The 24,420-nt window shown below is 44.8% G+C and overlaps 1 protein-coding gene across 2 annotated transcripts; it reads right to left on the bottom strand.

Annotated features, from left to right (window-relative positions):
* Positions 1-1,097: 1,097 nt before the first annotated feature.
* On the bottom strand, positions 1,098-23,959 carry TMEM231 (transmembrane protein 231). 2 transcript variants are annotated; one of them, XM_081807390.1, is made up of 7 exons: positions 22,869-23,368; positions 22,601-22,770; positions 9,081-9,209; positions 8,611-8,754; positions 5,776-5,857; positions 3,329-3,445; positions 1,098-2,974 (listed from the first exon to the last, which is right to left on the bottom strand). In XM_081807390.1, coding segments are annotated over exons 1-7 (783 nt in total). In that variant the 5' UTR covers positions 23,008-23,368; the 3' UTR covers positions 1,098-2,972. The 2 variants fall into 2 exon arrangements, with proteins under 2 accessions (XP_081663516.1, XP_081663517.1); XM_081807391.1 differs by lacking the exons at positions 1,098-2,974; positions 5,776-5,857 and having other exon boundaries at positions 22,869-23,959.
* Positions 23,960-24,420: the final 461 nt, after the last annotated feature.

Genomic DNA, 24,420 nt, shown 5'->3' with positions numbered 1-24,420 from the left:
GCGAGAGAGGGAACACAAGCAGGGGGAGTGGGAGAGGGAGAAGCAGGCTTCCCGCTGAGCAGGGAGCACAATGCGGGGCTCGATCCCAGGACTCTGGGATCATGACCTCAGCCGAAGGCAGATGCTTAACGACTGAGCCACCCAGGTGCTCCAGCAATAAGGATTTATACACAAAGTTCATAAAAGTGTTGTTTATGATAGTGAAAAAATTAGAAACAGTACAAAAGACTAAGAAAGACTTGTACCAGAATGCCAATAGGACATTTAAGGACAACTTATTTTCTTTAGGTTACAGTATTTATATATTTTCCTCAATAGGCATTTAGAATTTATCTGGTCAGAAAGAACAAGACATCTTAAAGAGCATGAACATGATGGGGCGCCTAGGTGGTTCAATCAGTTGAGTGTCTGCCTTCAGCTCAGGTCATGATCCTGGGGTCCTGGGGTAGAGCCCTGGGGTGGGCTCCCTGCTCAGTGGGGAGTCTACTTCTCCCTCTCCCTCTGACCCTCCCCTCCCTCTGTGCTCTCTCAAATGAATAAATAAAAAATCTTTTAAAAAAACCTAAAAAGCATGAATATGAGGAGAAAGAAAGAAGACAGAGAATTGCTTTTTAGTTGATGGGACCTAAGCAGGGTCTTAGGGGCCCTGATTCACACAGAAACTGGATAATCATTTCACAGAATTAGAGATCTCCCCCATCCCAAATATTGCATAATTGTCTCAAACCCTGACTTAGCTATGAGTTTACAGCTCAGTTGATAAAATCCTGTGCATTTCTCACCCTTTTCCCTCTTGCCACTACACTGTGCCATTCAGGTTCAGAAGCTACCAACATCTGATCTGTAAATAATTTGATATTTGCCAGACACAGTTGTAATTTTCCAGCCTGTGGTTTCCACATGCCATGTGGATTCCACCGAAAACAGACATGTACTTGGGGCTGGAGCAGGGGACTTTGCCAAAGAGCTAACAAAAGCTCCAAGGCAGAGCCCTGGCAAGGTAAGGCAGCTGGTGAGTAACCCGGGGAAGTGTGCGCAACCTCTGCCCTCCCCACCCCTTTTCCAAACTCTTCTCCTTGATAAATCCACATGCAGCCTTCCATTTTGAATATTTTAATTAGAAAGGTACAAAACATCACGGTTCTTTATACAAATTTTGCATTAAAATAATTTAACAAAACGCAAAGCAGTGTTTAGTCACATCTTTAGCTATCTTTCCATAGCTCATTACCTTCTCGTGATTCAAACCAGAGACTGTTTTGTTTTTTTTTCATTTATAGCTCAAGAAAAAATGTTTAGGTATATAAACAGCCCTAGATATTAAAAGAAAAGGCAGAGGGGCCAGTGGTAAGCTATTTTTGTGCTTGACTACTTCAAAAGAGCTGTTATTTTGGTCAGCCTGAAAGAAAAGGTGCTTTGGAAATGAGAACTGCATCTCCAAGGTAAACTGAGGCATATAGTGAGGAGTGTGTTTGTGGGTGGGCATGATGCATGAATCAGAGCAAGCATGTCTCCAGTGCCAATGATATCTTGGGATCATAAAGTAGATCCATTTGTCCTTTGAGGACAGCTCATCTCCTCAGGCCAAGAATGGAGAACTAGTCTTCCATGTGCAACAGAGGCCCATTTCAGCCGTCCCATCCTGCAGACGCTCACTTAAGCAAGAGGATAAACCTTCTGGACTGCGTGTCATTCTGCTAATGGCCAGGCCAGATTAGGTGGCCTAGGCGAGCATCCCCTTTATCCCCTCACTGCACCTTGTGTGTCCTCCCCAAAGCCGCTCACTCTGATCGGCACCCTGTTCCTTCATCAAGGGAAATACAAGTAGCTGGGTTTCCCGCTGGCCCTCCAAATAAACTCTGTCCTTGTTGGCGGTGGCAGCGAATACCAACAAGAGCTCCTCTGTCACCCACGTCCTTTTCGAGAAGGGGGAGGGCTGTCAAGGACGAGGAGTGGCAAGTGTCCCGGCTGTTGGAGGAGGGCCAGAGAGAAAGAGACTGTGGTTACAATCCTTACTTCCCCCACTGTTGCTGAGGGGATTGTGAACGAAACAGCACTGTGGCTGAAGCCTGCTGTTCCAGGGGCCACAGACAGGGCGAAAGGCAGGGCAACAAGCCAGCCACAGCAGGGCAGGGAATAAGGGCCGCTCAGCTGAGCTGATGACAGACGACTGTCTGTTAGACCAGGGGCAGGTGGATGGTGCTCATGCCCTGGAGTCGCCCACCCGCACACGTGTGCGTGCATGTGCTCTTGAGCGCTCCCCTTCTCTCGCTCCCATTCTCCCCTTCAAGGCCTCTCAGTGCTGGAAACCAAAGTTCTGAATGGGAAATTTAGATGCTCAGGAGTGGAAAGTGCTACTGATTTGCGTATCTCTCACAAGAGAGCCCTGAAAAGAGTAAAATGTGGTTTACAATAGTGGGAAGAAATGCAGAGCGTGTTTCTCAGTTCAAGAGAGGAAAAGTCTTTGCTTGACCAGAGATGGCACTCTTTCCAAGAGGTCTGAACTGATTGTAGTTTTCTCCTGAAATTCAAGCCTAAGGCAAAAAAAAAAAAAAAAAAAGCAAATTATAGTCTTCCGGAACCCTTGGATGTTTCCACAAACTAGTCCCTGATGAGTCTGTAGGTGCTTAGAAGATATGGATTTGTGTAGAGAAAAGTGAGAAAGGATTGTCCTTTGTCTCTGGTAGGAAAAGTACACACACCGGCATGTGTCCACAGGCTCTTGGCAAAAACTTAAGATGGCAGTTCTCAGAAGACAACAATGAGGTAGCCAGGATCCTGCTTAGTTCTCAGAAATGGTCTTCTTATGATAAGTGCTCCTTATACACTTCTCCCTGGGGCATGACTGTGACAGGGATCGTGGTCACCACCTGATTTTGAAACACAAATCTTTTGATTCTTTCAAACACCCACAGGAAGATAAGCAGGATACTGACATACTGGATCCAGGCAAACTTTATCATTTCCCAGAATCCTGGGAGATATGTATAGAGAGTTAAGGAGTCACAGATGGTATTTTCTAAGTGCAAGTTAAAGGTTTAGTTTAGAAGGGAAATGGCAAAAATGTTTCAAATACTCTTAAGATAAAAGGGATGATAAAAGATTTTAAGGCATAAATATGGATGATTTTGACCTGGAAGAATTGCCCAGAAAGAAATATGAAGAGGAAATGAGTTTTTTTTTTTTCCTGTATGAACAGCAGACTAGGTCATTTGAGTGGGGCCACAACACTCAGCCATTCCCAGTCGAAGGCCTCCTGCATCTGTTCCTTCTTGGGACAACTGAGGAACCCTCCTTCTTCAAAACTGAGCTACAGTGGCTCTTTAACAGAAAGGATATGAAATGACTTCCACCGGGTATCGGATGACAGCGTTAATCACAAATGGAGCTTCGGCTGCCCTTCCCACCAGCCAGATGGGGTGGGGGTCCATCAGAATGGTGGTTACTGTAATACAAGCAGGAGTTAATCCATGAATGCTCTCTCAATAAACTAATGAGGGCTATAAAAGTACTCTTTAACCTCTCAGGCAAATTCTGCATGTCAGAACTTATTCCAAAGAGATGATTCAAAAGGAAAGAGAACTGAACGTGTAAAGTTGCTCACAAATTATTCGTTAAAATACTTGTCAAAATATTTATGTTTAAGAGGTGCCTGAGTGGCTCAGTCAGTTGAGCGTCTGACTCTTGATCTCAGCTCAGGCCTTGATCTCAGGGTTGTGAATTCAGGCGCTGTGTGTTGGGCTCCACTCTGGGTGTAGAGCCTACTTTAAAAAAAATTTGTTAAAAACTTGGAACAGTTAGGGCTCCTGGGTGGCTCAGTTGGTTAAGCAGTAAGCACCAACTTACTGGGTCATGATCTCAGGGTCATGGGATGGATCCCTGTGTGGACTCTGCATTCAGCAGGGAGTCTGCTTAAGGATTTCTCTTCCTCTGCCCCTCCACCCACACGCGTGCTCTAATAAATAGATAAATCTTTAAGAAAAACAAAACTTGGGGTGCCTGGGTGGCTCAGTCATTAAGTGTCTGCCTTTGGCTTGGGTCATGATCCCAGGGTCCTGAGATCGAGCCCCACATCGAGCTCCCTGCTCAGTGGGAAGCCTGCTTCTCCCTTTCCCACTCCCCCACTTGTGTTTCCTCTCTTGATGTCTCTGTCTAATAAATAAAATCTTAAAAAAACAAAAAACAAACAAAACAAACCTTGGAATGGTCTATATGTTCTACAATTGTTAAATGGCTAAGTGAAGGAATTCTATGCTACCACTAAAAATAATACCAATTAAAACTTTGTAGCAGTGTGGGAAATATTTGTATTACGAAGTACAGGGGCGCCTGGGTGGCTCAATCCGTTAAGCATCTGCCTTCGGGGAGCACCTGGGTGGCTCAGTCAGTTAAGCGTCTGCCTTCGGCTCAGGTCATAGTCTCAGGGTCCTGGGATCGGGCCCCGCATCAGGCTCCCTGCTCAGTGCGGAGTCTGCTTCTCCCTCTCCTCCCTGCTCATGCTCTCTCTCGCTGTGTCTGTCACTATCTCTGTCTCTCTCTCTCAAATAAATAAATAAAATCTTTAAAAAAAAAAAAAAAGCATCTGCCTTCGGCTCAGGTCATGATCTCAGGGTCCTGGGATTGAGCTCTGTGTCAGGCTCTCTGCTCGCCAGGGGGCCTGCTTCTCCCTCTCCCTCTGCTGCTCCCCATGCTTATGCTCACGCTCTCTCTCTCTCAAATAAAGAAATAAAATCTTAAAAAAAAAAAGTACAAAAAAATTGGATCCTAAAATGTTTCTAAACCATGATAAGAGCCATATAAAAAAAATCTGCTATGGACAAAGACTGGAAGGAATAAAGAAAGAAAAATTGTAGATGAGTGCTTTTGTCTTAAAAGACCTTTAGCTTTGGAATAATGCCACCAGTGTGTTATAAAAAATCAGGAAGAAATACTGGAATTGCAGTCCCCCTATTGGATAAATATGTGTGAATAGTATCCATGATGTCTGGCTGCCAAGTAATGCTTCAGATGCCGTTAGAGAAAACCTCAGGCCACCAACCAGCCAAATGTGCCAGTCCATTGGGCTGGTTTGACAGCTATTCCTCGCTAAGGGATGGACACACTCTGCCTTCTAGCCAGAACCTTGGGCCCTCTGTTCTACCTCAACTGCTTATATGGGGTAAAAGTCACTCACATTCCTTAATTCTATCTGAAAACTAGGGATAGCAATTTGTCTTTGGCTTCTTTTATAAGTGTGGTAGTGGGGACCAACTCAATTAGGCGTTTATATAAAAAAAGGAAATCTATCAAGCCAGTGGTGGGATAAATATGGCACTTAATAAATAAATACGGTACATAAATCAGCACTCACCTGCTGGACTACAAGACTAGTGGTAAGGTGGGGGGGGCAGGGTGTGGGTCTTTAGATCAGGAGTAAAAGGACAAATCGGGGCGGCCTGTTCCCCTCCCATCACTGAGTATTCACTGGTACCGACATTTTCATCATGACAAGGGCTCTGATTCTTTTTTTATTTTTTTAAGATTTTATTTAATTATTTGTCAGAAAGAGAGAGAGAGAGAGCACAAGCAGGGGGAAAGCAGGCTCCCCACTGAGCAGGGAGCCCGATGTGGGACTCAGTCCAAGGACCCCAGGATCAGGACCTGAGCCGAAGGCAGACACTTAACTGACTGAGCCACCCAGCCGTCCCAAGGGCTCCAATTCTGTTTTTGTCCAATATTCCCACTAACCTGGAAGGTCCTTGAGAAGCGCCTGAATGAACGGTACCTATCACTCACCATTCCTTTCCTGGTAAGCAGCAACAACATGGGTGAGGTCGTAGTCATAGGCAAAAGGGCTGGTCCCATTGATTACAGACACCTGGGAAATGGCAGGAGGATGTGGAGTAAGCCCCCAGCCACTTCTCCACTCGTCTTTCCACCCTTTTGCCTACCAGGCTGATCTCAGGGACCACCCTCTTGTGCTTGGTGACCTACTCCAGCATCAGTAATCCGTTTTTCAAGGATGGATGGCTGGTGACCACCCCTGCCCCCTGTCCGCTTTGCAATTTAAATCATCTACATTCAGTCTTCCCTTTGAAAAAAAAAAAAAAAGATTTATTTACTTTAGAGTGACAGAGAGCAAAAGTGAGCGAGCATGAGAGGGGCGGAGGGAGAGGGACAGAGAACCTCAAGCAGACTCTGAGCTGAGTGTGGAGTCCAACATGGGGCTCGATCTCATGACCCTGAGATCACGACCTGAGCCAAAACCAAGAGTTGGATGCTCAACCGGCTGCGCCACCCAGGCACCCGAGTCTCCCATTTTATAGGGATGGCAAAGGGGTCAATATCCACCTTTAACAGGTTTTAGTTACTTACAAAACACCCCTCTCTATTCCAAGGGGAGCAATAATTCCTTTAATTTTTTTTTAAGGAGACCATATTTTCAACTCCTTTGTCTTTTTCTTGCTCTTTCTTGGACACTCTGCAATTTAGCTCTCTTTTTTTTAAGATTTTGTTTATTTATTTGAGAGAGAGAATGCAGAGAGAGAGAGAGAGAGAGCACGAGTGGTGGGGGAGAAGCAGAGGGAGAGAGAGAAGCAGGCTCCCCACTGAGCAGGGAGCCAGATGCAGGGCTCGATCCCAGGACCCCGGGTCCATGACCTGAGCCGAAGGCAGACGCTTAACTGGCTGAGCCAGGCAGGCACCCTGTAATTTATCTCTCTTTTTTTTTTAAAGATTTTATTTATTTATTTGAGAGAGAGAATGAGATAGAGAGAGCATGAGAGGGGGGAAGGTCAGAGGGAGAAGCAGACTCCCTGCCGAGCAGGGAGCCCGATGCGGGACTCGATCCTGGGACTCCAGGATCATGACCTGAGCTGAAGGCAGTGGCTTAACCAACTGAGCCACCCAGGCGCCCTAATTTATCTCTTTTTAATCTAGAGGTGAAAATAGGATAAAGTGCCAATAATAAGTATATAACCCTTTGAAGAAGGAAACGATCTCCTGCCTTGTAATATTACATTCCTGTTGATATAATCAATATATAAATCTTGAAGTAAAAAGGTTTTATCTTATAGTCCCCCTCCTTTTTATTTAAACTTATACTGAGGGGCGCCTGGGTGGCTCAGCTGGTTAAGCGTCTGCCTTCGGCTCAGGTCATGATCCTGGGGTCCTGGGATTGAACTCCGCATCGGGCTCCCTGCTTGGCAGGAAGCCTGCTTCCCCATCTCCCATTCCCCCTGCTTGTGTTCCTGCTCTCGCTCTCTCTCTCTGTGTCAAATAAATAAAATCTTAAGAAAAAAACAACCTTATATTGACTATAGGTAGAGGGACCATAAATCCGTCTATCTGGGGCAGTCCTGGTTTATGCCTGTAATAACTGATAAGATCACTCTTTCATTTGCGAAAGTAGCCTGGCCCAACTTACAGGGGCTCCCTTGTGATAAAGGATTAGTAATGAGTGACCATAAGCATGAGTTCCAGCCCTGGACAGATGATTTATGGCTCTGTTACTTTCAAGTGGCAGGACTCTGGGAAAATTAATTAACCTCTGTCTGCCTCAGTTTCCTTATGTGTAAATCGAGAGTTCATGCTTTCAAGAAATCTGAGTGCTTACAATGCGCCAGGCCCTGTTTTAGGGGTGACAGTGGAGATGTGAGTGCTGTTAGCACTGGGGGACACAGTAAGCGAACACGCCAAAAGCTTATCTTTACTATTTCCAGTGGAATAAAGAAAATCAGTCTGGGTGAGGGATGATGGGCAGGGGGGAGAATGCTCTTTAGAAAGCGGTGTCATGGGTGCCTGGGTGGCTCAGTTGGTTAAGCGACTGCCTTCGGCTCAGGTCATGATCCTGGAGTCCCTGGATCGAGTCCCGCATCAGGCTCCCTGCTCAGCGGGGAGCCTGCTTCTCCCTCTCCCACTCCCTCTGCTTGTGTTCCTGCTCTCGCTGTCTCTCTCTCTGTCAAATAAATAAATAAAAAAAATCTTTAAAAAAAAAAAAGAAAGCGGTGTCATGGAAGGACTGTGCTCAGGGACATTTGGACAGGGGCCCGAATGGAGTGGGAGAGCAAGCTATGCGGATATGTGGCAGAGTGAAAGGCCAAGGGCAAAAACGGGGGCAGGAGCTGCTTTGTGGGTTTGAGGCACAGCAAAAGGGCAGGTTTGGCTAGAAAGGAGCACGGGGGGCCATGACAGGACGGGCGGCTGGAGAGCTGGGAAATGACAGGGGCAGGCATCTTGTGAGGTGGCTGTGACTGCTGAACGAGATGACATAGTCCGACCTCTTCACCCAGGGCTGGCATACGTTATATGCTTAGCGAATGGCGGTTAGTAGGACTTCCCCAGTGATTTACACGAACTGGAAAAGGCCACTTGGAATAAGCCACGTGTGTGCACACATGCACGCCCGCAAACAAGAAATAATTTAGTTCTTAAAGACAGGTTTTTGTTCTTTTTAGATGCAAATACAGGTGTATCTGTCTCTATATTTTGAAAGAATTCCTGCTGAGAAATCCTCGTCTGTGCCACCCACAGAGAAATGCCTTTTCTAACTCTCATGTCTCCCTCTTTAAAGAACCTGATAAACAGTCACATAGAGAAAGAAAAGAGACGGACACTGAGGAGCCTTCTTACATTGTATCGGACATCGAGGCCACCGCAGCTTAGAGGCTGCTTCTGCTGCAGCCTCAGGTCCCCGTTCACATACAACTGGGACCCTGGAACAGCAAAGGAGGACTGGAGAAACGCCATGCTCTGCATCACGAATGTGGACATCCTCTGAAATCATTAGGAGAGACAATTTCAGGTACATCTGAAGGCTCTGGATCCTTGGCATCCCCGTCTGTGGTGGCAGCCTCCTAGTCCCTCAAACAGCTGGTGAGGCCATGAAGGAAGCTCTCTGCCCGGAACCCCCTGAGCTCCAATAGCTCACATACATTACTACGGCCCCAATGAGAAATGTGCGATTTGCCTCAATTAAATCCCAAACTACCCCTCAGAGGAGAGCCTTCTGCAGCGTGGGTTTTCCTGGAAACCGGACAGAGGGCTCAATTCTATGAAAGGATAAAAAGGAGCGGATGGGCTTCCCTAAGGAACTGACTCACGTGCAATTGGTAGGAGAAAGTCAAGATGAGCTGCACACCGAGAACGTGCTCCGTGGACTGCAGGGGAAGTTCCAGTTTAAAATGTAACAAGTCCATTTTCCCATCCTGGTTCCTGTCTTCTTCTCGAGTCTAGGAAACCCAAAGACAGCCAGTGGCCCTGGTTCTTAATAAGTCTGGGAAGAATCCGTATCCCTGCCATAACACAGTGACCCACTGTTCTGCTATACATGGGATTTAGCTCCCTCACCGGAAGGAAAAAGGAAGGATAAATAGGTACAAGGGGATCAATAGTGGGGAAAGAGACCCGATGTCTGGCCCTAGACCTTCACATTCGTGCTTTTCAAATATTCAAGGGCCACACTGAACAGGAACTCGAAGTGGCAAGAACAACACCTAGATGGCAGCTTTTTTTTTTTTTTTAGTTGTCTCCTTTGATCTTTTTTGTTTTGTTGCTGGTGTTTTCTTTTTTTTTCTTTAGAAACACATCTGAGTTTGTACGGAATATTTAAATAGCACGCTAGTATTGACTTCTACTTCTCCAGGAGGCAAATATTTTTTTAAACATTTTATTTATTTATTTGACAGAGAGAGACGTATGAGAGAAGGAACACAAGCAGGGCGAGTGGGAGAGGGAGAAGCAGGCTTCCCGAGGAGCAGGGAGCCCGATGCAGGGCTCAATCCCAGGACCCCAGGATCATGACCTGAGCTGAGGGCAGACGCCCAACAACTGAGCCACCCAGGTGCCCCTCAATTTTTTTTAAGTAGAAAAGGAACAGATCCTAATCATTATACATTCATTCTCCAAACAGACTCAGGAGAAAAACACCAAACTCTAAAATATTTTCCTCTACCACAGGTGTCTTTGCTTCAGACTATCGACATTGGAACTCATTCTCATCACTGACGTCGGGGCTTGAAAGGCTCATGCATCTTTTAGTACCAATCAGTACAGTGAAAAAGGAAGCTAAATAAAACGAGCAAGTCATTAAAACTACACAGACAGTTTATAAATTGTGGACACGAAAGTAGGGAAAACAGAGATCTAAGGAGGGATAAAGACAAATGACAGCTCATAAAAAACACCAGAATCCAGTCTCACCGCCCAGTCTGACCTCATACAGGAAAGATGGCACTGAAATATGATCACTGGGGACATGATTCCTTGGGACAGCTCTGGATCTTGTTGCTACAACTGACCCTTTTTCCCTGTAGGTTCCCAGAAGGAGTCTACTAAGCATATCAAGATTCCCATTGGCATGCTCCATGAACAGATTCATTTTGCTTTCCACTGTTATTATTACGCAAGGAAGAGATTCTTTGTTCTTTTTCAGGCTTGTAAGGTTGATTGAGATGGAGCTATCTCAGTTTTCAGGACCTTTCAATCATGTCTTTCCTTCAGACAATAATGTCCTTATCCTAGGCCTCGTTATAGAGAAACCTACCCTTTCTCTTCTGTTGGATTCTGTTTTCTCTGTCCTGTTCCATCAGCTTCACAGGTGTAGGGGAGGGATATCTGTTACCAGGGCTGACGATCAAGTTACTGAGGCAATTATGTATTAGCAATTATGAGTAGGACGGAAAAGAGGCTGCCTTGTCTTCCTGTGAATTTTCTTCAGTTGGGAAGACTTGCAAGACAAAGTCGGGTTCACTCTCTGTAGCGGACCCATGCCTTGTGGATCTTTAGGGTTGGACAGAAAGACAAAGATCAAATGTCTCAACTTGCAAGACAAGATGGGGCCGGAGGGAATTGCCAGAAGAATCCAGACCCCAATACAGTGTGGGAAGGAGAGAAATGCATTTTTTCATTTGATCTTTACAATAAAGCCTGAGGCAAGCAAAACAAGTATTAGCCCCACTGCGCAGGTGAGAAAATCGAGGTTCAGGGAGATTGAGGGATTTATTGGGAGTGGCCTAGTAATGGTAAAGATTTGAAACCATGTCTTTTTTGTTTTTTAAAGATTTTATTTATTTATTTGAGAGAGAATGAGATAGAGAGAGAGCATGAGAGGGGGGAGGGTCAGAGGGAGAAGCAGACTCCCCGCTGAGCAGGGAGCCCGATGCGGGACTCGATCCCAGGACCCTGGGATCATGACCTGAGCCGAAGGCAGATGCTTAACCGACTGAGCCACCCAGGCGCCCTGAAACCATGTCTTTGACTTCAAATCTGGTCCTCTTTCCAGGACTAAAATGTCCAGACTTTAAAAAAAAAAAAAAAAACCCTCAAGGAGAAAATGGTGGGTAGGATAAATCTTTTTGCAAAAAGCCAGCATCAAAAGTTCGAAAGCAAGTCAGTATCGTGTTTGTGCACACATTTTTACTCCATGTTCACAGAGGATAGAGATCTGGCACAGCACCATAATTAGTGCCTGCTTGTTAAATTCACTCATTACTCTGTCAAGTATTTTTTTAGGGGCCTACTATGTGCTGTCAGGTGCTGGAAATGTAACAGCAAACAAAACAGACTCCTTACCCTAATGGGGCTTACATTCCCAGCTAGGGAGGCAGAAAATAAATGTGGTAAGTGTCACAAAGAGAAATGAAGTAGGCTTCAATTTAAGAATGACAGGGTAGGATTTCACCGCCATTCTTTACAGAAAATATTCAGGAAGATCTGACTGTGGGAAGCCGGAAAGAAGTGAGGTGAAGAGGCACAGAAGTATCTAGGGGAAGGATGATCCCTGCTGATAAAGTGTACCTGCTCTGCGCTCTACGAGAAGTGGGTCAGGGCTTACGGGACCGATGAGGCCAGGGCACCCGAATGAGCGAGAAGGAGGGAGGTGGAAGCCGAGGCCAAGGGAGTCACGGGGCGAGGGGATGATGCTAATGCTGCATCTGCCACAAACGCCCATCGCCAGGGCGGGCTCTCATCCCCACCGGGCTGGCAGGGTGGGCTACGTTCCTATGCCAGCACTCGGACCACTGATGAAATCCACTCTTTCATTCCATTTAGTTCAAATGAAGCCTAACATGTGGCAAGTTACAAAGGCAGGCACTCAGAGAGCTAATACTTCTCTAACACAACTTCAACGTTAGTATCTAAAACCCAACTGGTGTGTTTGGCTAAAGGAATTCATCATAAATTACATCAGCACCTTATTTTTATAAGGTATGTGTGCCATCGGAGCTGGAGAAGGAAGGGGAGAGGCTGGTGTTACCTCGAGGAGCTGGGCCAGACCTCAGGAGCCTGGAGAAAGAACCCACTAGAGGGAACCGTAAGGTCGAATGAGACTTCCTCCTTCCCGTCTGCATCCCCTCCCAACCCCCCCACAATGGTGCTTCACTCTGGTTGCAGTCTTTCGCCCACTGCCAGAAGGCGGCTCATCATGCCTCCTACAGGTAAAACCTCACAGAGAGCCAGTGAGCAAAGGAGAATGGGTTTTCAGCAACTCAGCATGAGCATCACAAAGCAGCATATAGGAGGGTGGGTTTGGAGCAGGCATACGACTCGCTAACCTGCACACCGTCTGACTGTAAGCTGCTGTAAATTTGGGGCACCTGGGTGGCTCAGTTGGTTGAGCGTCTGCCTTCAGCTCAGGTCATGATCCAGGATCCTGGGATCGAGTCCCGCACTGGGCTCCTTGCTCAGTGGGGAGCCTGCTTCTCCCTCTCCCACTCCCCCTGCTTGTGCTCTCTCTCTCTCTGACAAATAAATAAATAAAATAAAATCTTAAAAAAAAAACAACAACACTTGCTGTAAATTTAATCACTGCCATTGTTTCCAGAGTGCTCCAATTTGCAACATTTTCCCCATCAGGGATCCTATAGTATTTGATGGTTTGTTGGAATTTGTTAGGCCCCTGTTTGTTTTCATACCTTCTATTCTTTCAAGTCATATTCTTTTATTAAAGGTTAATTTCTTCATTTATTTTCTTTAAGATTTACTTTTATTTATTTATTTTTAAAGATTTTATTTATTTGAGAGAGAGAATGAGAGAGAGAGCACATGAGAGGGGGGAGGGTCAGAGGGAGAAGCAGACTCCCTGCCGAGCAGGGAGCCCGATGTGGGACTCGATGTGGGACTCGATCCAGGGACTCCAGGATCGTGACCTGAGCCGAAGGCAGTCGCTCAACCAACTGCGCCACCGAGGCACCCAATAAGATTTACTTTTAAGTAATCTCATACCCAATGTAGAGCTCCAACTCATGACCCTGAGATCAAGAGTCACATGCTAGGGGTGCCTGAGTGGCTCAGTCAGTTAAGCATCTGCCTTCGGCTCAGGTCATACTCCCAGGGTCCTGGGATCGAGCCCCGCGTCAGGCTCCCCAGGGAGCCTGCTTCTCCCTCTCTCTCTGGCTCCTGGCTCTCGCTCTCACTCTCTCTCTGTCTCAAAATAAATAAATAAAAATCTTTAATTGAAAAAAAAAAAAGAGTCCCATGCTATATACTGACTGAGCCAGCCAGGTGCCCCAAGGTTAACTTCTACCAGTGTCTATTTTACCATATACTTATCATCATTGGGTGTTTCACTTTTTTCTTTTAATGTTGAAAATACTCTTTGGCACCAGTCTTTGGATCTCCAACACAGTAGGGACCAATACTTCATGGCTCCTAGATTGATCAAATCCTTGCTACCTGTGTTTCAATGAATCTAAGATACCATCAATTATAAAATGTAATGTTACTTTATATACCAGCAAAAAAGCAAAACTACTTCTAATTGAATTATGACACAATGCTTTCTAATTACTGAGAGCATTTCTTTTATACTTATTAAAAGCTTTCAGACTCTAGGCATATTTATATCAGGTATCATGCTTATGCACATAAAAATATAAGCAAAATAAATGGATCTAGGGATTCCTAAAACTTCTTTACATTCTGATTCTTTGGCATCACTTTGTGACTCAATGATATCCATACCTTTTTTTTTTTTAAGATTTTATTTATTTATTTGACAGAGAGAGACACAGCGAGAGAGGGAACACAAGTAGGGGGAGCGGGAGAAGGAGAAGCAGGCTCCCCACCGAGCAGACACCCCACCAACTGAGCCATCCAGTCGTCCCATATCCATACTTTTCTACGTAATTTTGTCCTTCGTGCCATCAAGCATATTGGAAATACAACATTAAAAAAAAAATCCATAAAAGGAACTAAATCCATTGGTCTGGGCTCTTAAGCAGGCTTTAGGGACGTTTGGGTGGCTCAGTCAGTTAAGCATCCAACTCTTGATTTTGGCTCAGGTCATGATCTCAGGGTTGTGAGATTGAGCTCCACGTTGGGCTCTGTGGTCTGTGTGGAGTCGGCTTGAGATTTTCTCTCTCCCTCTGCCCCTCCACCCGCCTGCTCGCAATACATACATACATACATACATAAAATCTTTAAAAAAATTATGTAGAGCTGGCCTATGTTTAAGTGCCTCTTAAACCTTCCCTGACATGCTCAACATTCGGCTGTCAGGGTTAAAATAATGTTTTATTATTGTTTCTGGGGTTTTCAAGATGCTGATGTCCCTTCTGCAAGTTTTGATGCTGAAACATCTGATGTTTGCCCATGTGTAGGCAATAAGGATTATGCCCAGCCTGTCTCCTGGCAGCAGCTATTTTCTTTTAAAGATTTTATTCACTTATGAGAGAGAGAGAGCACGAGCAGGGGGGAGAGGCAGAGCAAGAGGGAGAATCAGACTCGCTGCTGAGCAGGGAGCCCGATGCGGGGCTTGATCCCAGGACGCTGAGATCATGACCTGAGCTGAAGGCAGAGGCTTAACCATCTGAGCCACCCAGGCGCCCCCCAGCAGCTACTGTAAGATACCACAGAGAGGACATATTCTGATTTCAGAGTTGTGAAAACTGTATCTCAGACACTACGATGCTCTCCACTCATCTTCCTGAACCTCCTATAGCCTTCAGCCCCCATAGTCTCTGTGTCTACACATGCCTTAAAGGGTTAAGGGAGAGGTCACCCTGTGCTTCTTTCTTCTGCCCTTAACAACAAGAGCAACAACAAGAAACCCGGACTTACAAAGCATTAAAGGCACAGGGACTTTAGAGACGCTGCCCAAGGTGAGCTGACCAAAGCAGAAGCAAGGCCATTTCTGGCTTCTGAGGCATTTTCCCAAATTAGCAACCACAAGCCACCCGGCAGCATTTGGTCAAACCTTGACCTAAAACCACTGCTTCCCTGGTCTCCTGCACAGTTTCTCAAACAGGCTGTAGTTAGTCTAGCTTTACCTTGGGAGCTGGAAAAAAAAAAAAAAAGTATTTTGTTGTAATAAGGGTTAAGAGTATATGATATAGAATGACAAACCCTTGTGTTGCAGTCTTGACTGTTCGGTTCAGAACTAAGCAAATGAGGTCACTTCTCTGAGTCTTGGTTTCTTTACCTGTAAAGCGGGGGTATAACCCCTATATCACACAGTTACCGTGAGGAGTAAAGAGGTAATGTACGTAAAAAAAAATTAAGAGTTAACACTTAGCGATTATCACAGGCCAACTACTATGTAAAGGACTTCAAACGTATTATCTAATGATGAAATGTTAAGCATCTTCCTGAAACATAGTAAATCAACAGTAATTTTTATTACTATGGCTCGTACGGATCACCAAGGGATCGCCTACCTGCTTTAAAACAAAATTGAGGGCGCCTGGGTGGCTCAGTTGGTTAAGCGACTGCCTTCGGCTCAGGTCATGATCCTGGAGTCCCGGGATCGAGTCCCGCGTCGGGCTCCCTGCTCGGTAGGGAGTCTGCTTCTCCCTCTGACCCTCCCCCCTCTCATGCTCTCTGTCTCTCATTCTCTCTCTCAAATAAATAAATAAAATCTTAAAAATAAATAAATAAATAAATAAAACAAAATTGAGACATAATTCACATACCATAAAATTACCTAAAATATAGAGTTTAGATTTTAGGATATTCAGGAAGTTGTGCAACTATCACCCCTACCTAATTCCAATTTCAAAATATTTTCATCATCCAGAAAAGAAACCTTATGCCCGTTAGTAGTCACTACCTATCTCTCCCCACCCTCAATTCCCCAAGCCCCTGGAACCGTTAGTTTCTGTCTCTACAGATTTGACTCTTCTGAACATTTCATATAAATGCAATCAGACACGGTGCTGTCTTGGGGCTGGGTCCTTTCACTTAACATGTTTTGAAGGGTCATCCATGCTGCACCATATATCCTGACTCCATTCCTTTTGGTGGCTGAATAACATTCCATTATATGGCTACTTTGTTTATCCATTCATTTGTTGATGGACATTTGGGTTGTTTCCACTTTTTTCTATTAGGAATAAAGCTGCTGTGAACATTTGTGCAGGAGTTTTTGTGTAGACATAGCTCTTCAATTCTCTTGGGTACACATATACCTGGGAGTGGAGGTGCTGGAAAATATGGTAATTCTATGTTTTACTTTTTGAGGAACTGCAAACTACTTTCCAAAGCTGCCGTATCATTTTATATACTTACCTGCTTTTAAATTTTTATTGGTTTTTTTTTTTGTTTGTTTTTGCCTTACTTGGGCCCTTTCTAATTTTTCCTTTAAAAATTATTGTCATTGTCATTATGGGGCACCTGAGCGGTGCAGTCAGTTGAGCATCCGACTCTTGGTTTCAGCTCAGGGCATAATCTCAGGGTCACGAGATCGAGCCCCATGTGGGGCTCCAAGCTCAGTAGGGTGTCTGCTTGAGATATTCTCTCTTCCTCTCCCTCTGCCCTTCCCCCTGCTCACACGTTCTCTCTCTCTAAAATAAATAAATAAATCTTTAAAAATTGCCATTATAATCTAAAAATCTTGAATGTGTATTACATTTTCATGATACCAAATTTAAAAGGTACAAAAGGATATATAGTAAAAAAAGCTTCTCTCCCACCCTAACCTCAGCCACTTAGTTCCTTCTCCAGAGCAACCAGTGTTGTCTTTTGAATCCTTCCAGAGACAGTAGAAGCATTCATGTACATATATGTATACACACCCATACACATATTGATATTTTTTCTATTATTTTTATGTGAATGGAAGCATATTATATACAATTTTTATTTTTTCTACTTATCAATTTCTTTTGGAGGTAATTCCACATCAATATATAGAGATCTGCTTCCTTAAAAAAAAAAAAAAAAAGCTATGCAACATTCCACTGGGTAGATGTACAATTTCTCTGATGAGTCTTCTATTACTACATTGGTTGTTTACCCTATTACAATGCAGCAATATGCAACTTTTTTAAATTTATTTTTTTATTTTTAAAGATTTTATTTATTTATTTGAGAGAATGAGATAGAGAGAGCATGAGAAGGGGGAGGGTCAGAGAGAGAAGCAGACTCCCTGCTGAGCAGGGAGCCCAATGTGGGACTCGATCCCGGGACTCCAGGATCATGACCTGAGCCGAAGGCAGTGGCTCAACCAACTGAGCCACCCAGGAGCCCAATACGCAACTTTTCATGTATGTCATTTCACGTGTGTGCACAAACCTTAGGATACATTACTAGAAGTGGAAGCAGGCATATGCATTTGTAATTCTGATAAATATGGACAAACATTGGGGCACCTGGGTGGCTCAGTTGGTTAAGCGCCTGCTTTCAGCTCAGGTCGTGACCCTGGAGTCCTGGGATGGAGTCCTGCGTTGGGCTCTCTGCTCAGCGGGGAGTCTGCTTCTCCCTCTGCCTGCCACTCCCCCTGCTTGTGGTCTCTCTCCCTCTCTCTCTCAAATAAATAAATAAAATCTTTAATAAAAATATATGGACAAATATTCCTTCAAAGAGGTGCATCAATCTACACCCCCACCAGTGAGATACACAAATGCTCTCAAGTTTCCCTACGTCTTGATCATGGTGTTGTCAAACTTCAATTTTTGCCTATTTGATAGATTGAAAAAAACTGGCATCTCGATATATTCTTTGCATTTCTCTAATCATGAGTGTGACTTCCTATGTTTGTCACATGTGTTTCTTCTTTGAACTGTTTACAGTCCTTGCCCATTTTTCTATTATATTAGGTGGTTAGTCTTTTATTTATAGATCTATAGGCACTTTCTGTTAGGAAAATAAGCTTTTTACAAGTGATACAAATGATAGAGCTTTTTTTCCTAGTTGTATTTGTTTTGATTGTGCTTACGGTTTTACCATGCCAATAATTTTTTTAAAGATTTTATTTATTTATTTGAGAGAGAGAGAGAGAGCACACACACGCACAAGCGGGGGAAGGGGCAGAGAGACAAGCCAACTCTCCACTGAGCAGGGACCCTGACGCAGGGCTCGATCCCAGGACCCTGAGATCACGACCTGGGCCAAAATCAGATGTTTAACTGATTGAGCCACCCAGGTGCCCCTATTCCGTATTTTAAATTGAATCTTGATCTATCTGGACATTAATCCTAGTGTATCATCTGAGCACTGGCTCCATCTTAACTTTTTCCAGATGGCTTCCCAGTTGTCCCTATACCATTTTATTGTAGAAGTCCTCTTTCACTTAAGTCATCTTTCACTTAAAATGCCACCTTCATCATATTTGAATCCTTTTCTATACTTTTTATACAAGTCCCCCAATCCACACTGCTTTATTTATTATAGCTTTAAGGTATAATTTAATATCTGGGAGAGCTATTCTCCTCTTACCCTTTTCTTTCTCCTAGAATTTTTCCTTCTTTTTCCATATGGCTGTCTCCCCCCACCCCCAAATTGTCATCTTTTCACTGAGAATGCATTAAAATTATAGATCAATGGAGAAGAGATATCTTTATGATGTTGAATTTTCCTACCCAAGAATATGACAGAGATTGCCATTTTTTATCTCCTTTGTGTCATTCATTAGTCTATTTAAAGTTTCACTTATATAGATCTTGCACATTTCTTTTTCTTTCTATCTATCTATTTATCTATTTATCTATCTATCCATCTATCTATTTAAAGTAGATTTCATGCCCAGCCTGGAGCCCAACGCTGGGCTTGAACTCATGACCCTGAGATGGAGACCTGAGCTGAGATCAAGAGTTGGATGCTTAACTGACTGAGCCACCCAGGAGCCCCCACTTTAAAAAAAAATTTTTTTTTTAAAGATTTTATTTATTTATTTGAGACAGAGAGAATGAGAGAGAGAGAGCACATGAGAGGGGGGAGGGTCAGAGGGAGAAGCAGACTTCCTGCTGAGCAGGGAGCCCGATGCGGGACTCGATCCCGGGACTCCAGGATCATGACCTGAGCCGAAGGCAGTCGCTTAACCAACTGAGCCACTCAGGCGCCCTAAAAAAAATTTTTTTTTAAGTATACATTTCTTGTTAAGTTTATTCCTCATGAGTTTATTTTTTGAGGTTGCTGTTGAGATCTGTACTTCCACTCTATCTTCTAGCTCATTTATTTATATCTCATGATTTCAAACTATTCTCAAACCAAGAGCTCAGCTAGGAAGGAAGCAAATCATTCACCTGAAAAAGAACGTAGATGACATAGTTCATCGATTACTTATAAACACTGGCCTGGAATGGAGGGGGAAAAAAGACTAGGAAAAAGGAGCTTTGGTTTTGTGTTTTATAGTGTAAAATTACCCAGTATTAAAAAGGATTAATAATTCTGGGGCACCATAAAAATAGAGGCAGTCTTGGTTCCATGGACCAAAAATTGACACACACACTAGTATGTTAGATTAGAGCCTAACTAACTAGCAGTCCAACTGGAGAGCCAATCCATTGTGTTGGATGAACAAATGAAAATAAAAAATGAATGAAACCTAATGCTATCTCCTTGCTTTCATGATTACTTTAACTTTTCATGATTATCTCTTGGACTTAAGTAACCAGAGAGTATGACAGAGAGGAATACACAAATCTAACAAAAACAAAAAACTTCTACCAACACTTAAAAGACAGGTAATGTTAACCTAAAGTAAAACTAGCAAGGGGCTCCTGGGTGGCTCAGTCGGTTGAGCATCAGACTGTTGATTTCTGCTCAGGTCATAATCTCAGGGCCGTGAGAGCGCTGCCTCCTCCCAGCATGGAACCCGCTTAAGATTCTCTCTCTCCCTTTGCTCCACACACCGACTCTCCCACCCCAGACTCGTACTCTCTCTCTCTAAAAATAAATAAATAAAGTACAACTAACAAGTTAATATTTTGTTTGTTTGGAATAAAAAAAATTTTGCTTCCACTTTTAGAAGGAAACACATGCATGCAGAGCCCCAGAAATACAGTGGGTATAGAGTGACAAGTAAGCATACCTTGACACGGCCTCTCATCCACAGTCACCCTTCCCCACATACATTATCATCTCAAATAAGAATAAAAACAGGCTGGGGTGCCTGGGTGGTTCAGTCGTTAAGCGTCTGCCTTGGCTCAGGTCATGATCCCAGGATCCTGGGATCGAGCCCCGCATAGGACTCCCTGCTCAGCGGGAAGCCTGCTTCTCCCTCTCCCACTCTCCCTGCTTGTGTTCCCTCTCTCGCTGTGTCTCTCTCTGTCAAATAAATAAATAAAATCTTAAAAAAAAAAAAAAAGGAATAAAAACAGGCTGGGGCACCTGAGTGGCTCAATCAGTTAAGCGTCTGCCTTCATCTCAGGTCATGATCCCAGGGTCCTGGGATCGAGCCCTGAATCAGGCTCCCCACTCAGCAGGAAGCCTGCTTCTCCCTCTGCCTGCTGCTCCCCCCTGTTTGTGCTCTCTCTCTGTCAAATAAATAAATACAATCTTAAAAAAAAAATAATTGGGCAACATGTCATGATTAGTGAGGAGTTATTGACGGAAATTTGTCTCCTACTCCAGTCCTACTTTTAAAAATCAATTTGAAAGACCTGATCGTTTAAGAATAAAAAGTGTTCAACAATGTTTCTTGCAAAACCCAGCAGATTTCCAGCCCCATGGCAAATATTTTCATCTCATTTGCCTGATTATTTAGAAATCTAGCTCCATGTCTTTATTTTTTTTTAAAAGATTTTATTTATTTGAGAGAGAGTGAGAGCTAGAGAGAGAGAGAGAGCACACACAGAGGGTGAGGAAGAGGGATAAGCTGACTCCCCGCAGAGCAGGGAGCCCGATATGGGGCTCGATCCCAGGACTCTGGGATCATGACCTGAGCCGAAAGCAGACGCTTAACTGACTGAGCCACCCAGGAACCCCCTCCATGTCTTTAAATAACCTGTGCACTGGCAATTCTGGATTTCTCAGTTTCAAGCATTCTCTACTGACTTCCCATGAGAAGAGATGAAGGTTGTTTTCTTCCCTCCAGCCCCCCAAATGAGTTAAACTCTCATTTTGGTTAGTCAATCAATATTCGGTGTTCACATATTTATGACTATGCAAATCCTATTCCTTTCTCCGTTTTCCTTACTTTTTAATTCTCTGGATTTAATAATTATTTGCTTGCTTAGTTTTCTATTTACTGGTACCATTTCAACAAACGCATTGCAATTCCTCACAATTTGCTGTTTAAAAGTGTAAGATTTATTCAAAATCTTGTTCACTGCAGTATTCTTTCTAATAGGGAAAAAGTAAAAGCCCATCAAATATTCACCAACAGGGAACTGGTTAAATCCATTAGTTTTTCCATATCATGAAAATTTTATGCAGATCTTAAAAAGAATAAGGTTGATTAGCAAATGTACATGTCCCAAACCCAACCTTTAATTTTATGTCATTATGTATACCTTTAACTCTTCAATGTTTTACAATGAGCATGCATTTTTATAATCAGAAAAAATTTAAAGCAATCAGAAAGAAGTAATAATCATATTTTGTTTGTAGTTATTCATATGACCAATCAGATGTAAAAAAATTTTTTTTCATTTTATTTAGTTGCTTGAAGAAAATCTGAATTTTTTTTTTCAGGTACACAAGTTGGTTTGTAGGCCAATTATCTCTTGAGATGTGTAAAGAGATTCGACTTTGGAAGAAGAAAAAATAGAATTTTCATACTTCTAAAGGAAAATGTTTTCAGAAAATGAGCAGAAAGGGAATGATTGTAAAGGAAGCACTCACTCATCCTGAACCAAATACTAAATTAAAGACAGTAAAATGCTTCCTTTTCATCCTGGACAACTGCAAGATGGAGCAGCATCTAATCCTACAAGCCAGGCAGGGGGGACTGGGACCCCAGCACATTCTGGGTAGGTCGCTTAACCAATCAGCGCTTCGGCTTCCACGTGTCAGGTCTGCATAAAAAATGCGTGCCCTGACGGGTGGTCCCTGCTGCGAAGTGCAGCTGCAGCGACACGCTGGGATAATTCCTAAGAAAAGCGCTCGGCCGGCCTTCGTGACTCAAAGTTTCGTGACCACCCAACCATCAGGCCAGGCCCACGGAAATGACGGGGAGCCAGAGACAGGCCCTCCCCAAGCTTCTGTAGGACATGCTGACAGCAGTGGCTAACATTCTTGGGCCTGTGGACTGCTTGGAGAAGTCGAACGAAACAAGAGTCACTTCCCGGGACATTAAACATGCTCAGGCCAATGCGCCTGTGTACACAACTTCCGTGGGTTCACGAACCCTTAAGACCCAACCTGGGCTTACCCCGGCCGGGGCCGCTCGCCCTCTCCCCGCCACCCCCAGCCACCCCGCCCAGTTCCGGTGGGCCTCTAGGCCCCGACGGAAACCACGCACCGAAACCAGCGGGACGCGCAGGTGATCCCCCTGCAGCCGGTTGAAGGCGGGGAACGTGCTCCAGGCCAGGAACCCGCCGCGCTCCGGTCCCAGTAAGGCCACGAGCAGCACCTGGTGCTGGAAGCGCACGGTCGGCTGCTCCTCGTAACTGCTCCGCTTCAGCCAAAACCCTGAGGTAGAGAGGGCGGTGGGGAAGAAGTCAGGAAGGCGAGCACGGGCACCGCGGGCCTTGGGGAGCTGTGCGCGCAGCGGCTGCGAGCAGGCTCACCGTGGCTCCGGAAGGCCACCAGCAGCGGCGGGATGTACGTGAGCGCGGCGGCCAGCAGCAGGAACAGAGCGGCCTTGGAGCAGAGCCCCGCGCGGTAGCCGCGCTCCACCGGGTGAGAGAAGAGCTCGTAAAGCGCCATGAACGCCGCGCGGATTCCGGCCGCTTTCCCGGGACCCCTACGCGGTTCGAGAGGAAGGACCAAGTTTGGCTTCTCCTGGTTGCCATAGCCTTGGTCTCCACGGCAACCAACGGTGCAGGGAAAGGAACCAATAGCAAGGACTCGGGGCCTTGGCAGGGGTGGAGCCAAGCGGGGGCGGTGCCCGCTGGGGGGCGTTCGTCCTCGCTTTACGCTTTACGTGAGTTTTCCAAAGGCTGAATGGAAATAGGATGTTTCCGTGCCCAGAATCGTAGACTTTTCCTCTGTTAACGTTAATGTAAAATAAGGGGCGCCTGGGTGGCTCAGTCGTTAAGCGTCTGTCTTCCGCTCAGGTCATGATCCCAGGCTCCTGGGATCAAGCCCCCCATCGGCTCCCTGCTCAGCGGGAAGCTTGCTTCTCCCTCTCCCACTTGCCCTGCTTGTGTTCCCTCTCTCGCTGTGTCTCTGTCAAATAAAACCTTAAAAAAAATTATATAAAATAAGATTTTCATTAAAATTGACTTAAAGTCCTTACCTGCTTATGTCATCTGTTAATCCGCAAGGTGGTTCATACTTAAATCCAACAGTCACAGCCCAACCTCCATTGCAGGAAAACCCAAAACGTAAGTGTGGCTGTGCCCCTGCACCTGGCCCCGGCTAAGACCAAACCCGGGTCCCTTTGCCTCCAAATTTCCTAATGCTTTCACTATCTGCCATAGCAGGACAGACAAAGAAACAGGGCACAAATACCCAAGCTCTTCGAGGAATAAAGGATAATTACTACATGGCTCTCTCTGCTATATTTCATCACCTTATACTGGGTACAAACTTGGCTGCCGGTTTTAGAGGCTGTGGCCCACCTCAAAGATGACAGTGGCTTATCACTTAATCGAAAGCTTCCATCACCACCATCGCCACCACCTCCAACCAGTATTTTGTTGCTGTTTTTTTTTTTTTTTAAAGATTTTATTTACTTATTTGACAGAGACACAGTGAGAGAGGGAACATAAGCAGGGGGAGTGGGAGAGGGAGAAGCAGGCTTCCCTGGGAGCAGGAAGCCCAGCGCGAGGCTCGATCCCAGGACCCCGGGATCATGACCTGAGCCGAAGGCAGACGCTTAACGACTGAGCCACCCAGGCGCCCCTCCAACCAGTATTTTGAACATGGCAGAAGGGATTTTTTTTTTTTTTTTTTTTTTAACCATGGTCAACAGCCAGGTACTTTATCAGAAGGCCTGGAAGGATCACACTGCAGTCCCAAACGATAGTGTGAGGTTTGTGGTCAGAGCGGAATAGATGCCTCTAGTTTGAAGGCACCTACAAATGGCTTTTAGATGAAGAATACAGCTGAGATACTAACAACACAGACGCTTGAGGGGTCAAGACCTGACCATTTGGGAAAATTATCCAGGGTCCT

Source organism: Leptonychotes weddellii, chromosome 16, assembly GCF_054177405.1.
Source record: "Leptonychotes weddellii isolate Sample4059 chromosome 16, ASM5417740v2, whole genome shotgun sequence".
Classification (NCBI taxonomy): domain Eukaryota; kingdom Metazoa; phylum Chordata; class Mammalia; order Carnivora; family Phocidae; genus Leptonychotes; species Leptonychotes weddellii.
The sequence above is the reverse complement of the archived record's forward strand: the minus strand, read 5'-3'. Positions and strand labels throughout refer to the sequence as shown.

Bases quoted from the DNA above. Each gene is read 5' to 3' on its own strand.
- TMEM231 (XM_081807390.1), bottom strand. From the start codon at position 23,007: ATGGCGCTTTACGAGCTCTTCTCTCACCCGGTGGAGCGCGGCTACCGC. The intron at 5,858-8,610 runs GTAAGAAGGCTC...GCCATTTCCCAG, and splicing joins GCCTCGATGTCCGATACAAT to GTGTCTGTAATCAATGGGAC. The intron at 3,446-5,775 runs GTGAGTGATAGG...CTTGTATTACAG, and splicing joins TGCTTACCAGGAAAGGAATG to TAACCACCATTCTGATGGAC.